At 36.4% G+C, this 17,858-nt stretch overlaps 1 protein-coding gene across 1 annotated transcript; it reads left to right on the forward strand.

Moving 5' to 3' along the window:
• Positions 1 to 8,071, forward strand: LOC136817280 (double-stranded RNA-binding protein Staufen homolog 2-like). The gene is made up of 7 exons (XM_067073613.1): positions 1 to 799; positions 1,361 to 1,456; positions 4,486 to 4,667; positions 5,387 to 5,521; positions 5,937 to 6,176; positions 6,719 to 6,916; positions 7,216 to 8,071. The coding sequence occupies exons 1-6, from the start codon at positions 73 to 75 to the stop codon at positions 6,908 to 6,910; spliced, it is 1,572 nt and encodes a 523-aa protein (XP_066929714.1). The 5' UTR covers positions 1 to 72; the 3' UTR covers positions 6,911 to 6,916; positions 7,216 to 8,071.
• Positions 8,072 to 17,858: the final 9,787 nt, after the last annotated feature.

The following is a 17,858-nucleotide window of genomic DNA, read 5'->3' on the forward strand; positions in this document are numbered from 1 at the left end:
AATCCTCAAACAAATACTAACTCTAACAACACACCCAGCAGCATTCTCTATGAGCTGGCTAAAAGTAACAAAATGACCACCAACTATCAGGTGGTCAGTGAAACTGGACCAGCACATCAAAAAACGTACAAGGTTCACCTACATGTTGGCCATGCTGGACCATTCGAAGGAGTTGGAAGTAGTTTGAAGATGGCTCGCAATGCCGCTGCTTCTAGGGCATTATCTGATAGTTTCCCTGGATTTCACATCAACCCTACTGTTGAGTTGAATATTTTATCTATGAAGAGTCGTGAAGTTGCTGTCTATCGGGAATTGGAGAGTATGTCTTTGCCAGGTTCAACTACCTCACGACATGATCAATATGATAGCTTATTTCTGTCACAACAATACCACAGTGGGCTGATGCACCGTGGTGGACCCCGAATGAACCACCATAAGCAACGCCGTCTATGGAGAATGTCTGTAACAATCTGTGGCCGAACCTATATTGGTGAAGGCCACACAAAATCAGAAGCACGGTTTAATGCTGCAGCCCATGCTTTGAGGGAACTGAAACAGATTTTGTTAGAAAAAGCCAAACTGGTTGAACTTGAGATGTCAAAACAAAAGCAGGCAGCTGCTCAGAATGGAACTGAAGGCAACCCTGAAAAGCCAAAAGCACCATGTTTCGTTTCTAAACTTCATGAACTGGCCAACAAACATCATATGGAAATCGATTTTAAACTGATGAATGAGTCAGGACCACCTCATGTTCGCGTCTTTCACATCAATTGTAAAGTGGGCGATCACCAAATAATAGGTTTGTTCTTAAAAAATTTATATACAGGTTGCCTATATGTAATCGAATCGAACTGATGTAAAGTTTATTTCAATCGAAGGCAAAAGCTTTTAACAATGAAGGGTGATAAATAATAAATAATAATTCTACAACCACCCATTGCTGGGTATGGTTGGACATAGAGCCATAACTCTCGTCTGTGAGGCCTACTCACTTCTGAGAGCCATGACTCTATGTCGAGCTATCAAAATTTTAGAAATTAAGTTTTCTTGCTTAAGGCAAGAGTGAAGTTGCTAAACTGTTGCTAAATTTTTGTTGTTGTCGAATGATGCAGAAGTTTTCCTGTACAACTCCCTGTATAAAAGAAAGAGATTAGCCTAATTTGGTACATATTGTTATTCTTTCTCAAGATTAGATTATAGCTGTATTATCTTTGCCTTGAAGTCTTAAAACACTTACTGTAGTAATTTTGAACTTTTAAAGTCTTGAATCTTCCAAATTGTTTACTTCCAGGATGACTTTAATTCACCTTAAAAAATATCTTTATATATTTAACATTAGACTACTTTGATATTTTTTCAGGGCAAGGTATTGGCAAGAAGTCGGCAAAGAATGATGCTGCACAAAAAATGTTACAAATTTTGAAAGAACTTCCCGAACCTGAAAAGAAGAAACCTGGTAAAGATTTCTTGAACTTCTTTATTTCGTCTAATAATCTACACTTTCTGTTTTTACTGGAATAATGTAATAATGTACCATAGTTCGGAAGGGGTTCACTACCCCCCCCCCCTACCCTAGAGCTACCCCCCCTACCCTAGGTTCTTCCCCCTTTTAAAATTTGATGCTACCCCCCTCAAAATTTTAAAATCCTACAAAAGAAAATAGAACACACTGCATTGCGAAAAAAATAGAATCATTTTGAATCGAATGTTTCAAACATACTAAACAATTAATAAAGAAGACGTTGCATTGTAAATTAAAAATAAAACTTCTAATTTGGGAAAACACAAAAAAAACATACCACTGACATCTTACCCCCCCCTTTCTAGATGAACCCCCCCCCTTTCTAAAAACTTCCCCCTTTCTAGAAAAAATTCTCTTACCCCCCCCCTTTCTGAGATTTTCTGAACATCGCTACCCCCCCCCCTTTATAAAGGGGGGGGGGTGCGAACTATGTGTACAGAAAAGATATTAAGAAAATTTACAAACTGTCTAGAAAATAAAGCATTTCAATCTGTGCAGTTGTCAGCCAATCAAACAGTTTGTTTATTAGATTAAAAGATATCTCTGCTACAAATCACACCAGAGAATATCTGTGTATTTAAAAGTTTTCTTGACTGTTCAAATCTTATGGAACGCACGGTATAGGGATCTACGTTAAAAATGGATTTTTGGAATCATAAACTGATTACCCCTTCAAAATGTGCCAAAACATGTATAATTTCAGAAAAAGTAGAACAATTTCGGTAGAAACCTTTTTTGACTTCCCTACCGGGGCCTTTAAGGCCACGCCCACCTCGGAATCTCACTGCTAGGCTGCCTAAAAATAAGAATTCTCAAAAACCTATCAAGTTACCCCTCATTTGAAAGGTAATTTAATGTAGATTGAGAAAAACATCATGACTATGCATCAAAAATGAAGTGATAGGTTGTAGAGTACATTACATTGCTCTTGAAAGAGGCTTTTTTAGTGTAATCGTGTAATGTCTTAAAAAATTCATACTTTTGCAATTAATTCATACGTTCATTATATTTTTTGGAAGACCCACATGAAATAAACATAAGTGCTTATTTTCTACTGATATCATACATTTTGAATCTACAGGATCATTTTAAAAATTTAAAAACTATAAAACCAAGGATAAAGGAGCTCTTTGACAAATAAGAAATTTCGTTGCTCTAATCGAGAACAGTCGAAGTTAGAAAGTCCGTCAACCTCTCAAACCATATACTGAACACATGTTGTATAGACTTTAGCATAAAAGGATTTCATCCAAAAGATATTTTACAGAGTTTGAAGGGTACTTCCTTTGCTATTAGATTTTAAACCTAATAAATTGAAATTGAAATATTTTTGACAACATCTTATCCTCGCAGTTCCAAGATATTGGACTTTGATTTTAGTCGCAATTACTTGGTTGACAGATGTCTTAATTATTTCAACTTTTTCAGGGAATGTCCAGTTGTGTCTGCTTTTATCAGTTCGTGTCATGTATGAAACTGTTACTGGTTGAACCTTTTCTACTATTCCTAAATGTCATTTTGTCTCATTACCCTCATGTCAAAAGGCAATAACATACTCCCCAATATCACAAGTCATTGGACTTTACTGCTCCCCAATATCACAAGTTTTTTGACTGTACTGTTTCATACTCTTGACCTTGTAAAGGAGAGTTGAGTTCCAGTGTTAGTGATTTACTATCATCCCTCTTACCCCCAATTCCATGTATAACATTTCTAAGATCTCCAATAGTTGTCTAAGAGCAACAACGTCAATACTGAGGTAAGAGCTCAAGTTTTCAACATACTCTTCTGTGGAGAGGTTGCGATAATCTTTTCTCAAACGAAAGACTGTTCGCTTGAGAGACGTGCATGTAATTTTGGCATATTTCACTTCATTATACATTCTTTTGTTCTTAAGTTTATCATCCAAGTTTGTTTCTACATACTTCTTAAGTAATTTCTTCTTCTGAGTTATATGGGCCTGAGATAAGTCTCCAATAATGAGTACTTTTTTTGACTCTTCACTCAAACTTGCCATTTCTTTTTCAGTAAAGGCTTCAGTTTTCTGCTCCTTGACTTTATCAGCCTATTCAAGTTTAATTACCGTGATTTCCAGTGATTTCTTTGGAGGGTTTTATAAACTTTTTAAAGTTATTTGGATTTGTTTGCTCAAGAATGTCATGTTTTTATTGAGTACCATTTTCTTCATACATGTACTTACTAAGCTCTTGAAAAAATACTGCTATCCTATGACAAAAAGTCTGATTTACTCAACTCTGTATGATTTTTTTGAAAATATTGATCAAAGTATAACGATTTGGATAGGGAAATGATTGTAAGAGCTTAATATACTCAACATGTGTTTTTAGAGGGAAAATCACAAAATCATCATTTTTTAGCAGGCATAACTTTTTATAACCCCATTTTTAGTCACTACTTGTGACCTTTTTTGGAATCTGCATGAAATTTTCTTTCCAATGACTATCTTTTGACAAAGAAAAAAATCACTCCTAGGGCGGCCCCTTTGAGCAGCCGGTGGACCCTAAATGCCTGGGTAGGGAAACCAAAAATAGTTCCTACCCTAAAAATTGATGTTTTTTCAAGTTTTTATAACCTATGGCACATTTTAAGAGGGTAATCAGCATGATCTGTTCCTAACATAAATCCCTAACGGTAAGCTGAATCCTAAATCAAGTTCCTAGTTGACCAGTAGTACTTCAAATGTCTTCAAACTTTCTGTTTACTTTTTACTTTGTTTACGGTAAAAGTAATTTTCTATATATTATTACTCGTCGTTAGCTGTTTATATTTGTGATTGTCGCCGCTTTCGTTTTCAGAATATTTTGATTTTTTAATAAAAGATGACTTTGATTTACAAGTGTATTCGATCTAATACGTTATGCATTTATTTTGATTACTTCATTCAGTCTTTGCTCGCCGGTACGGCTATCAACATTTACCCAGCGTCTTCGATTTTCTTTTAGTTAACACCCGACGCCAAGGTAAACGTAAAGAGAAGACCAAAGACTCTGGTATTGATCCCAGTTTGAATGCAGTATCATACCTCCAGTGTATGATGAACATGAGAAAAGAGTCACCACCTGTTTACACACTCAAAGCTGATGCTGGACCAACACAAAAAGGCTTGATGAGATTCCAAATCGAGGTACCATTCCCTTTGTTATAGCTTTCTTTGGTCCTGTCCTTTATAGATTTATAGGTTTGTGTATACGTTTGTTGATTAAGAATCACTCATCCTTTAATATTGTTGTATACTACTTTAGGACATATTTTATCCTCGAAAAAGTTTTGGCTTCTTATTTTATTGACGTAACGTCCGAAATTGTTAAAGGGATAATATAATGATATTTTACCTGTAAATTCCGTTCAAGGTCCTGAGCAAAATCTCTGAATCGTTCTGCCTTTGTTTGACTTTTAGCAGGAAACAAATATAATTCTAACGTAAAAACCGTGTGAAAACCCATCTTTATAATTTCACATAGTTGTTTCTCGACTTTGGAAAGGAGTTAAGCAAGAAGATTTGAAGGTTATACTCAGGGCCATGTGAGATATCTACAGGCCAAATATCTCAAACCATCTGATCATCCCTTTAAAAGGCATTATCAATTGTAATTCACGTGTTAAATTTTTTAATACATGACACTCATGACATAGGGGTTCCGCATGGTTGCAAAGAAGAGCGCTTAGTCGACGCTCTTTAATTCGATTTCCAAGGGGAAATTGGATTTTCATCGAATAAGAGAGCGTGTCGAATAGTAGAGCGTTGCGTTTATCAGTGTTTCTTATTGATGGTAGCCTTCAATGTTATCGAAGGGAGTGTCAACTGCGAATGGACTTTAAAATCTCCTTTAATTTCATGTACAGGCTTCATTGGAGGATTTCAAAGCCATTGGATATGGTCAAACAAAGAAAGCAGCCAAAACAAATTCAGCAACTAACCTATTGAAATGTCTTGGTATTGATTTAATCGAGTTGAGAAAAGAAAAGGGTGTAGCCAAGGTATGGTTTTGAATTCTATTATTCTAGTCTGGTTGTTTTAATTAGACTAGAGTCTACTTCTGATTGAACTTTGCTTGCTGATTTTTTTGATGACGCTGAGTCCAGTGATCAAGTTATATGAAAGCCATAAGTGGCCCTGGGTTAACCTATTCCTTATTCATACCAGTGCTTTTCGAAAGATTTCTCGCCGTTCATGCTATTCATTATTATCAACTTTATCATCCCTTCCGTGGTATCTAGAACAATGCTATGAAGCGTTTGGGTGTATTAAAAGTAAAAGCTTTCGTACTAAAGATGCCTAGCTTGCTTAATTTTGTGAAATTAGAAATTGTTTCGAGTTATTTTTATGTTGAAGATGACGATTTACAGGTCAATATTGCCTTTTGTACTAAAAATAAATTTCGTTTATTAACAGGTGGAAAGTGACGATGAAGATGAGAGTGAAATTATAAATATTGCACTCGATGCCCTCATGACGGAAACCGCCAACTTGAACCGGGCACCCGGAACTCCGGTCAAGCACAAAATCCAACTTAGCAAAAGCAAACCAAGTGAGGTGGACCAATCTTTTCCGGCTGCGTCTGCCAAACAAAAAGTTGAATACATTGCTCGCAAGGAAGGATTTCAAGTTTTGTACAATGATTTCGTCAATGGGGTTTGTATATTCGATTTAATACTACAGTTGAGTCTCTTTAATTCGAAAGTCTCCTTAACTCGAACAAATTTGTGTTCCCCGTGCGTGTTCAAGTTATGGAGAGTCCATTGTATTTTCCAAAACTCATACTGATATACGTCTATGTAGGTCCATGTCTTTTGGGATCCTAAAGATCTAACTGCCCTAAATTATCAGATAGTAATTATGCCTGGGCTAGCACTAAACTTTAGTTCATGCCATGTGATAAATTCTGATAATGCCAGATGCCAAAACCTAAGAGTGGAAAAAGTAAGAGTAGATTAAGAACGACTAGGAACTCGGATTTCTCTTCACGTTTATAGACCTTATCGGAGTTTTTGATTTTTCTAAAAAAGCGATGCATTGTGGGATTGTTTCGGGGTATTACAATAGAAATCTCTTAGGAATTTCTCGAGGGAATTCTTTTGTAATACCCCCGAAACAATCCCACATTGCATCGATGTTTCAAAAAAATAAAAAGACTCCGATAAGGTCTATACTACTCAATCTTCTCTTCCTCCCAGGGTAAACCGGGTCAAAGCGACAACAATGAGTTTTCATCTTCACTGGCCGTTTTCACGTCACCGCCGGAAGTTTTCCACGGAGCCGGTCAAACTGTAGAAGCGTCGAGAGAAGAGGCCGCGCGGAAGGCCTTCAATTCTATGCAAGCTGTTCCAGGCGCCAACGATTCGGCCGCTTCACCTAATAGTAAATAAGAAACGGTACATTTCTATTTCGTTCTCTCTCCTTGTTATATTTTTTTCTCTCCTTTCATTTTTCCCTTTTTTTCCTTTCCTTCAACAAGATCACTTTTTTAGTTTAATCTGCAGAATCATGATGGGGTACTCGGTTCCTTTCAAGATTAATGTCAGCCTTTTGGACCTCGATTCATCAAATGCCAACATCTTCTAATGACTTCTTATAGAAAACCTTTGGTTTTGTAGATCTTTTTTCGGCACATATCATCAAATTAAGATGTTATTTTAACTTCATGCTTTTCTTTTAATCTTCTTTCGTTCAGAATTGGATCTTGAAAGTACTTGAAATCGAAGAATCATGACATATGCAAAAAAGTATTAGGATCAGTCGGGTAACTTTTTGTCATTTGTTATTTTTGTTTGTTTTTTTCTGCTCTGTACTACAGCTTGTTTCAAAGTTGATTTTTGAAACAGTGACTGATGAACATTAAAACATTGTTCAAAGGTCTCTGTATTTTTATTCTGTCGTTCAACTCGAGAGTTGGGTTGAACTAGTTTGCTTACACTTAACCTCGTCCCCAGGGTATTATCAGCTCACTATCACAAACGTGGGAAGAGAATTCTCTGGCGTCCATCAATAACACAAATGGGTAAAGCCTGGGATACACGGGGACGAGGTTGGTTAAAATGTGGACATTTATTTATAACGTAAACCATGCGCGACTGCCTCGATTTATTTATTACAATGAATTTGATAAGGTGAAAAGAGAAGCTTAAACTGTTAAAGTAATCCTGTGTTTTGGAAATTCATTATTCTTATTGACCTATTTCTTGTCTGGCCAGTGCAATGGCTACGTTATATCTGTCCTTGCTGCAAGAAATTTTGACAAGAACTGGACTTAACCAGTTCTGCCAAAGTTTCTTCCTGCCGAATTTTCTAATATGAAGTTAGGCTTGTGTGTTTTTGACACAAGTTTGACTATTTGGTTTTATTTGTGCTTGTTTGTAATATTTTGGTATAGTAAGATAATATTTTTTCGTTTTTGTTATGTTGTGTTATTTTGAAATGAAGGGTCTAGATGAAGCACCTGGCCAAAGAGAGAATCTTCGATGAGAATGATCGATGTGCAATTTCTTACAATATACATTTACCTTTCATTATGAAATGAAACTCAGAAACAGCAAAAGAAAAAAAATGATAAAAAAGACCCGAGTCTAAACAAAAATATACATGTTCTTATTCAAGGACATGGTGTAATTATGTGAAAGTTTGAAGTCAATAATCTTCGTTTCTCAATCCCCTATTCCATATGGAAAATGTTCTTTCATGGTCAGGAATCCCATCTACACTATTGTCATTTTCTTAAAAAGATTCAACAGTCAACTCTCCTTAATTCGAACTTTCTGTAATTCCTTCGAAAAATATTATCCTCTTTGGCTAGAAAGTCCTCCAAAATAATACTCTCAGTAATTCAAATCTTTCTGTAATTCGAAGAGATCCCTTTAAAATCGAATTAAAGGGTGTCGACTGGTTCATTAAATTTTATTAATTTACATATTTTGCAAATTGTATTATTTTTCTCCTGAAACAGCTTTTTTACTATGCGATTTCAGTTTGAACAAATTAGTGAAAGTGAAATTCGAGACAATCATCACATCTTTGAATTCTTCAGGAGTTATCTTATTGGGTATAAGCTTAAAAATGTTTTTATTGCAAAGTCTGAAAATGATTTAGAACGTTTTGAAATTCTTTGCCCTAAAATATTATGCTCTAACATACTGTGAAGTCGGGTAACTTGCATCAGGGGAGGGAAACTTGCATAGCCATCAAATGACTGACCAATCAAAGCAGCAAAATTTCAAAACAAATAAACTACGCAGCTCCGCTCGCAGATCTACTCTACCATTTTTCTTTTGATTTAACTTTGTATTTTAAGGACCAGACAGGTCATTCATTTGAGGGCTATGCATGTTTGCCTCCACTGATGCAAGTTACCCGACTTCACGGTACTTTGTTCTTCTATAAAAATGTGTGTGTAATAGACCTTTTCATAAATTACGTTGCGAACATCGCTTGCCTCGTTTCAAAATTATTGCCATGGTGATTAACTCCCTGCGGATTTTAAACTACTTTCTATTCATAAAAAAATCATATAATGTATCGAGGGACATAGTCACCATGGTAATTGTTTGAATACGAGGCAACTGATGTTCGTGACGTAATTTATGAAAAGGTCTATTGGTTTCTTGATTCCGACTGTCTCGATTAATTTCTTCATTTTCAATTTCAACATGTTGTTGCTTATTAAAAAGCTGTTTTGAGTTATTTTTTTTCGTTAATAGTATTTGAGTAAACATTTAGTACCTAGTAAGTATTTGTCATCTTTTTTAAAAAGCTCATTTTTCCAATTTTGAAGAAGAATTTTCTTCGTACAAAATGCTGTTATTGAGTTTTGACAAATCGAGACTGCTTTTTTTATCTCGTTTAACCAAACTTATTTAACAGTCTTTCCTATTCGAGGTTTTCGAATTTGAAAATGGAAATTTGAACGACTCTTGTATAAAAGAATCTTATATATTTTATTGATACGTGTGCGCGCGCCATTCTCTTTGTGTCATTGACCGCCCGCGCGGCCATGTTTTTCAGTTGAAAAAATTGTTCGCTAAGAATGATCAATCATAATGAAGTACTACAAATAATTTTAATTCCTAACTGCAGGTCTGTGTATCTAGAGAATGGCGTGTAAGCTATTTAAAGGCAAAGTTCGGGATCATTTTCGATTCGCAACCGAAAAATCAAGCTTAGTCAATAAGCTAACTTTCGATTTCTCGCCTCTTTCAAACCTTATAATTTTACACATTCGATTGCGTTAACTTGATTTTTGGTGGTGAAGTAAATGGACCTTTACTCGTGAATGTAAGCTAAAGGTCCGATTACACTTGAACAAATGTTGCGACCATTTTTCATCATTCGGTTGTATGTTTTAGTTCGTGTAATTGGGGGTTTAAGTTTATGGATGGAATAGAGATTTTTTGCATAAAAAAGTAAATAGTAGAAAAGACATTTTTATATTATTAGAGATTTTTTTCATTAATTTTTTGATTGGTGTGATATACATTATAACGTTCTATTTTCTCGGCTCTCGGCCAATTCGTTTGTCTAATTAGCGCTTTTTATGATTTTGAAGCTTTTACCCAATTTTACTGGGATATGATAATTTTCATTTTTTGAAAAAGAGTAAAAAAACACTTGCTAATTAGTTTTTGTATTGAAAAAGGTCCAATAATTATATTTAGCTAAAATGTTCTGAAAATTCAAGAAAATTTTTTATGAAGGTTTTTTCCTGTGGAGAGAAGATGAGCGTTAGGATGTATTTTGTGTTATGAAATGGCAAGGATTAGTTTAGTTTGAAAGAAACGGAATTATTCCAAACATTTTTGATTGTCTTTTGGAAACCAAACGTAATTGATTTTTTGTCTCAAGTCTGTACGGATTTAAACTAACTTCAAAAGCACTGTTTTAAGTTCCACTGAAAGTGGACATTTATTTTTAGAAGATCCTTGCTAATTTCATACCTAAACAACCATAGGAATTTAATACATTTTAGTAGTAGTATTTTTAGGATTCGTTTTTAATTTGAAAAAGAAAACCTCGTCGTAATATCTATGACGTATATTACAGGAGATCATATTTATCCACTTGTTACTTTTTTTTGAAACTTTAGAACCTGTGACTAACTACCCCCGGTTTTCTGTTTACGCCTTAGATGTCATTAGTTGTTAGCATACAGCATGACCCCGAGAATGTAGGTGAAATTTTTCAACGAAATTTTGAACTCCCGAAATCCTTTCCCAGGGGTTAGTTTCATTACTTATGATAAATAGGCTATTTTTTGGTCTTTGAAGTTGACTCAAGTTTTGGAAATATTTTGTGGCAAAGCAATTTTCTAAGAGCATTTTTTTATCCTAAAAATTAGATTTTTTTCGATTTTTAACCCCCAGAATGTAGGTGAAAAGAGCGGGATCGGGATTTCACTTTCAGTATTCGTCATCGGAATAGTGAAATTCATTCATTTGATGGGATCTATGACACATCGTAAAAGCTCAAAATGTCAACACTAATCTTTCATAGTAGTAGCAAATTTAAACTAGACAAAAGTTCTATAAAAATTGCTACGGAAGCCCCGGGAAGCCGGCAAAGTCGCAATATATGAAGCCTCCAAATCGTCGGATTTTTCAACATCCGTCACACTGAAACGACGTTTGCAATGCGAGGTATTACATCCATGGTGATGTTACAACAAGACGGTTGCATATTATTATGAAGATTATAGCTATTACGAAAAAAAAGAATACTTTAGTCCTTCTCCTTGTTCGTCTATCAAACCAAAATTACGGACGGTGACATATATATAGTTCACGAAAATCCTGCCGTCCTTGTCATCGACCTTCTTGACGGACGGTGACATAGTTCACGAAAATCCTGTCGTCCTTGTCATCGACCCTCTTGACGGACGGTGACATATAGTTCACGAAAATCCTGTTGTCCTTGTCATCGACCCTCTTGACGGACGGTGACATATAGTTCACGAAAGTCCTGTCGTCCTTGTCATCGACCCTCTAACAGACGGTGACACATACTTCACGAAAATCCTGTCGTCCTTGTCATCGACCCTCTGACGGACGGTGACATATAGTTCACGAAAATCCTGTCGTCCTTGTCATCGACCCTTTTGACGGACGGTGACATATAGTTCACAAAAATCCTGTCGTCCTTGTCATCGACCCTCTGACGGATGGTGACATAGTTCACGAAAATCCTGTCGTCCTTGTCATCGACCCTCTTGACGGACGGTGACATATAGTTCACGAAAATCCTGTCGTCCTCGTCATCGACCCTTTTGACGGACGGTGACATATAGTTCACGAAAATCCTGTCGTCCTTGTCATCGACCCTCTGACGGATGGTGACATAGTTCATGAAAATCCTGTCGTCCTTGTCATCGACCCTCTTGACGGACGGTGACATATAGTTCACGAAAATCCTGTCGTCCTTGTCATCGACCCTCTGACGGACAGTGACATAGTTCACGAAAATCCTGTCGTCCTTGTCATCGACCCTCTGACGGACGGTGACATATAGTTCACTAAAAATCCTGTCGGCCTTGTCATCGCACTTCTACACCCTTCCCACCCAATACGCCCTTACAGATACAAAACACCCTTCTGACGGTGACGGTAACATATAGTTTAAGAAAATCCTGTCGTCCTTGTCATCAAACTTCTACACCCTTCCCACCTGATACAGCCTACGATAGAAATACCCAACACCCTGTGACAGTTGACACATAGTTCAATATTCGCACTATCACAGCCTTCCCCTCATCAAGTACAGTAAAACCTCCAATTAACGGACACTCTAAAAGGCGGACACCTCTGATTAGCGGACAATTTCATTTTCCCCGGACGTTTCCTAGTCAAATCCTCATAAAAAAGTTTCTAAAAGGCGGACACTCAATTAGCGGACCCTCTGATTAGCGGACCCTCTGATTAGCGGACCCTCTGATTAGCGGACAAATTTTTTCGCACGAAATAGCCAAAACCCCTATTTTAGCTCTCCAATTAGCGGACATTGAATATCAAACGGGTCATAGACTTTTAGATATTTTTATTTCAAGCATTTATTAGTCTTATTATTCAAATTATTTCTACAAATTTCCAGTTTTCCCTTGACCCATTCAACGAATTTAGGTGGGCCAAAGAAATCATAAATCACTGATTTTCTTTTATTTGTTAAAAACTAAATTGTTGCGTTTTAATAACCTTTCTCTTGTTCTTCTATGGCCTAGTGTCTGCAAATAAGTACTTTAGACCCCAATTTTGTATTTTTGACACCCCGGGATGGCCTAATTTCAAAATTGGAGCTCCGAAATTAAAAGTTTCTAAAAGGCGGACACTTCTAATTAGCGGACACTAACCCTTTCCCCGATGGTGTCCGCTAATTAGAGGCTCCACTGTACACTCTTCTTATATGAATATCTTCTAGAAGAATGTCAGGATGAAAATCGACCAAATCGTACCCTTAAATTATTCTGTAGGTTGAGTTTCACAGAATAAAACTGCTTGTTTTGTTAGACTTACATATTGAAACATTGAGTAAGAAATATAAGTTTAGCTCACAATGTGTACTCGAAAATCCCAAACTCTCAAACTGATCAATTTTACGTTTGTATTAAAAGTGAAATCTGAGAAAAAGTTACGCCTAATGAATAGTCAAAGGTGAAAGAATATTTTAAGAATAAACAAGTACCCTACTTTTTTGTGGAAATTTTTGTCTCCCATTTTCGTGTCAGGTTTATTATACAATATCATTTGAAAACAATTTGCTTGTAATCACAATTTTTGCACCAAAGGTACCTTACTTATTGATCGTGAAACCTTTCCTTCTGACTTAGAAATACAACGAAGTGTCAAGGCGGTTATTGTGGTATATTAAGTATATATTACGCATCAAAATAAAAAAATAAAAATATATGCTCTCTTTAAAGATAAAATAAACCAGCTGCGCTGGAAGGTCGCCTGAATAGAATAGCTTAAAGAGCTTAAAAGTTTGAAAAAGTAAAAGACGAAAAGCTTAGCAGTGTAACACTTGATTTGCGAATGTGCAAAATCGTTAAAAAGCAACGTGCTTTTGATTCGCATTAAAATGTCAAAATGGCTGAAGTTGATTTTAAGTTAATGTTAGAAAAGATAAAATGAGATTTGAATCAGCCTGAAAAATTCTTCTTCAGAAACAAATAATAGTGTAATATAATATTATTTTTGTCATCCCTAAAATCTTACTCTTAGGTGCCAAATAAGCGGGGTTAGAATAAACGGGAGGGTCGGAAAAATTTTTCAAATCAAATAAACGGGGGGGGGACCTAATTACCGGGGGGTTTGGAAAATAGACTTTTAAAAACCCTAAAAAGGGTCAAAATAGACTAAATTTAGGCTTTTTAGAGTAAAACAAGAAACTTTCCTTTTGGGAGCTGGGAATTTTTTCAAAAATTAATAAACAGGGGGGTCCTAATAACGTCCGGGGGGGGGGGGTTTGGAAAAAAAAATCGAAAAATTAACAAGCGGGGGGGGGGGGGCGTTTATTTGGCATTTGGCACCTAAGAGTAAAGGTTTTCAGAAAGTTATCATTTTCTAAAACTAACATTAGGGATATAGGTGAAAATAGCCTAAATTTGTTCTGAAGGGATAAAAACTGTTCAAGTTAAGGACACATTCAAGTTATAGGGTTCGAGTTTGAAGACAGTCACTTAAAATCATATCATGTTTAACTTATATCAATGAATGTTTCTTGTTTGTACAATAAAAAATTGCTGCTAGAAAGTTTCAATAAATTATTATAGTAAATCTAATAATACAGTTGAAGTAATCTTAACAAAAGTAAAATTTTTTGAGGGAATTTAATATGGCTGCAAGCTTGAAAAATTAAATTTGACGGGAATTTATTTGCCTTGAAATAGATAACATTTGGGGGAAGAAAACAATAATCTAAATTTGGCGGCGGATGGCAGTAAAAGTTAAATTTGGATGATTTTGGCCCAATCCACCAAATTAAATTCCGGCTAAATTTAATTATCAAGTTAGGTGGCAATCACAAATATCTTCATTTCGCGTCCTGGTTGGGTCTAAAAAAAATTGAGTCGGTCGGTCAGTCGGTCGTAAAAATTTTCAGGTTTTCATCCATCCATCATCCATTTTTGGAGTGTATTCTTGAAGGAAACTGCCAGCCAGCCTGCAGCCAAAACAACCATGTGTTATGGGTGGTTTCAAATTATAACCTTTGAACACTGTGACCTCCGACCCAAAATGGCGCATGCAATGATATAAACAAAGTCAAAATGCTGCGAATGCGCTAGAGATCGCTCGCAAAAAATTGGCAATAATAAAATTTTTAAACGAAAAAACGTCATCGACAGAAAAAGTCTGACAAATTTACCGACTCACTGACTCAATTCTATTGAATAGACCTTTTTTCAAAGAGGCCACCCTGTTGAATAATTATGTAGTCCAGCAGAAAAACAATGATACACCCATGCATAATCATCACAATATGCATGAAACAGTAATTATGCATTGCTGTATCATTGTTTGTATGGCTGGACTACATAATTTATTTAACAGGGTTGCCTCTTTGAAAAAAAGTATATTTTCGAGAGTCGGTTGAGCGACGCAAAACGAAGATATTTGTGATTGCCGCCTTAGTAACCACCAAATATTAAATTCCCTCTGAAAATGTTTTTCGGCCATCCGCCAACTTGACTAGATGCCAGTAGTGACCTACATCATAGAGACAGTTGTTCAGCCAGGCATAGACTCCAATAATTGCAGTTGGCATGGCAACTTGGACAATATCTTGAAATGGCCCAGAAAGTGAGCCTGAAATAAAAGAAACAAACTGGCTGCCAAACAGCAGCCGACAGTTGTATGTTTGTTCAAGAAATTTTAAGTCAATACTCGCAATGGTTACACAAAATTACTTGTCTTGTGGAACGGTGAATCATCAATCAAATCTTGCTTAAAGGTGATAAATGTTCTTTTTCTTCACTTCAAATCATGGTAGAAATTCATGGTATATAACTTGATCTGGCAATTAATACAATGCAGTGAGTGATCTTGGTTGGGACATGCTATCGACTGTTATCATAGATTAAGAGTAATTGAAACAATAATAAAATAAACTTCTTCTCTAATCTATCTTATTTTTCTTGTCCACAATAAAACACATCCATCTTCCAAACCAAATGTTTAACCTCAAAAGTGATTCTAGTGAAAGGAGGTTTGTTTTCAACAACATCACGAGTGTGGTACTGTAGTTTGAAAGGAATGATATCAATGAAGAACCATAAATTTCATATATAATAGACCTTTTCGCCTTTGAGTCCGCCATATTGAATTGTATGCAAAAATTATGGTGGCCGAATTGCCGTGGTGAAATTCCCTTAGAAAGTATGCAATACATATGCAAAAAGAAAGTGTTAAATAAAAACTTACATGCATAATTTGCATTATATTAAAGTGTAATCTTGTAGAAAAAAGATTAAATTTGCTTCTCTTGAAAACTAAAAAGAATTATATTCACTCATCTCTTAGAACAAGCACTTCAAAAGACCATAACATTAGACAGAAACTCAAACTGAAAAATCACCTGCGAAGGTAAAAAACAATCCTTATTCGGCTGACGGCAAATTATTCTCCTGGGAATAGAGCCGCCAAATGATCAAATCAAAACATTGATAAAGTGTGACGTCATAATTACTGCTTTCAGTTTGCGTGTTTTGAAAGTTTGATGTGTGTACTCCGTCTTCGTGGAATTTTTGAATGGCATGAAAACAGAATATGCAATGTCTTCAAGAACAAATTCCTAAAAGGCTTTTGTTGTTCTGTAAATATTTCCTTTTGGATTAAGAAATTCCATCTTTTATTGTTCTAATGATTATAATATTTATTTATAAGATGCTTTGTTGTCTTTTTAATCTTTGTGTAAACTTGCATATGTTTTGCATACATTCCAAGTAAATCCAACCACGGCATTTTCGTTCCTGTATTTTTGCATACAATTCAAGATGGCGGACTCAAAGGCGAAAAGGTCTATTTCTGCTGCTTGCACTTGCAGTAGAAACTTTCGACAACTTTCACGAGGCTTTTAATTATCTCCGTTATTTAGATTGCATAAAACAAGTGCGCTAATTACTACGGAGCTAATTAGAATCTATATACAGCAAATACTGCCTGATAGGTTTGCGTGGCGTAATATAACAGAGATAAAACGGCTTATGCAAGAATTTACGCGGGAAATAATTTCCCGATTCACTGAACATTTAATTCCGAATCGGGCGACCAAACTTTCACATTTTTGTCTTAAGGACGAGGTCACCGTGAAAGGGTCGATGACAAGGACGACAGGATTTTCGTGAACTACAGTATATGTTACCGTCACCGTCAGAAGGGTGTTTTGTACTCTAAGGGTTTATTGGGTGGGAAGGGTGTAGAAGTGCGATGACAAGGACGACAGGATTTTTAGTGAACTATATGTCACCGTCCGTCAGAGGGTCGATGACAAGGACGACAGGATTTTCGTGAACTATATGTCACCGGCCGTCAATAGGGTCGATGACAAGGACGACAGGATTTTCGTGAACTATGTCACCGTCCGTCAGAGGGTCGATGACAAGGACGACAGGATTTTCGTGAACTATATGTCACCGTCCGTCAAGAGGGTCGATGACAAGGACGACAGGATTTTCGTGAACTATGTCACCGTCCGTCAGCACAGGGTCGATGACAAGGATGACAGGATTTTCGTGAACTATATATATATGTCACCGTCTGTCAGAGGGTCGATGACAAGGACGACAGGATTTTCGTGAACTATATGTCACCGTCCGTCAGAGGGTCGATGACAAGGACGACAGGATTTTCGTGAACTATATGTCACCGTCCGTCAGAGGGTCGATGACAAAGACGACAGGACTTTCGTGAACTATATGTCACCGTCCGTCAAGAGGGTCGATGACAAGGACGACAGGATTTTCGTGAACTATATGTCACCGTTTGTCAGAGGGTCGATGACAAGGACGACAGGATTTTCGTGAACTATATATATATGTCACTGTCTGTCAGAGGGTCGATGACAAGGACGACAGGATTTTCGTGAACTATATGTCACCGTCCGTCAGAGGGTCGATGACAAGGACGACATGATTTTCGTGAACTATGTATATGTCACCGTCTGTCAGAGGGTCGATGACAAGGACGACAGGATTGTCGTGAACTATATATATAGTATGAAAATATAAATGTTTTCTCCTGTCAGACCTACAAACAACAAAGAGTGGCCAAATTCTTTTTCCTCTTAGAGAGACGATGTTACAATGAGAAGGTAGCAAATTTTCTCTGGGTCCCTCTGTCT

This window comes from Clytia hemisphaerica, unplaced genomic scaffold (genome assembly GCF_902728285.1).
Source record: "Clytia hemisphaerica strain Z4C2 unplaced genomic scaffold, Clytia hemisphaerica genome assembly, whole genome shotgun sequence".
NCBI lineage: Eukaryota > Metazoa > Cnidaria > Hydrozoa > Leptothecata > Clytiidae > Clytia > Clytia hemisphaerica.

Bases quoted from the DNA above. Each gene is read 5' to 3' on its own strand.
- LOC136817280 (XM_067073613.1), top strand. From the start codon at position 73: ATGACCACCAACTATCAGGTGGTCAGTGAAACTGGACCAGCACATCAA. The intron at 1,457-4,485 runs GTAAAGATTTCT...ATTTTCTTTTAG, and splicing joins ACCTGAAAAGAAGAAACCTG to TTAACACCCGACGCCAAGGT. The intron at 6,177-6,718 runs GTTTGTATATTC...TCTTCCTCCCAG, and splicing joins ACAATGATTTCGTCAATGGG to GGTAAACCGGGTCAAAGCGA.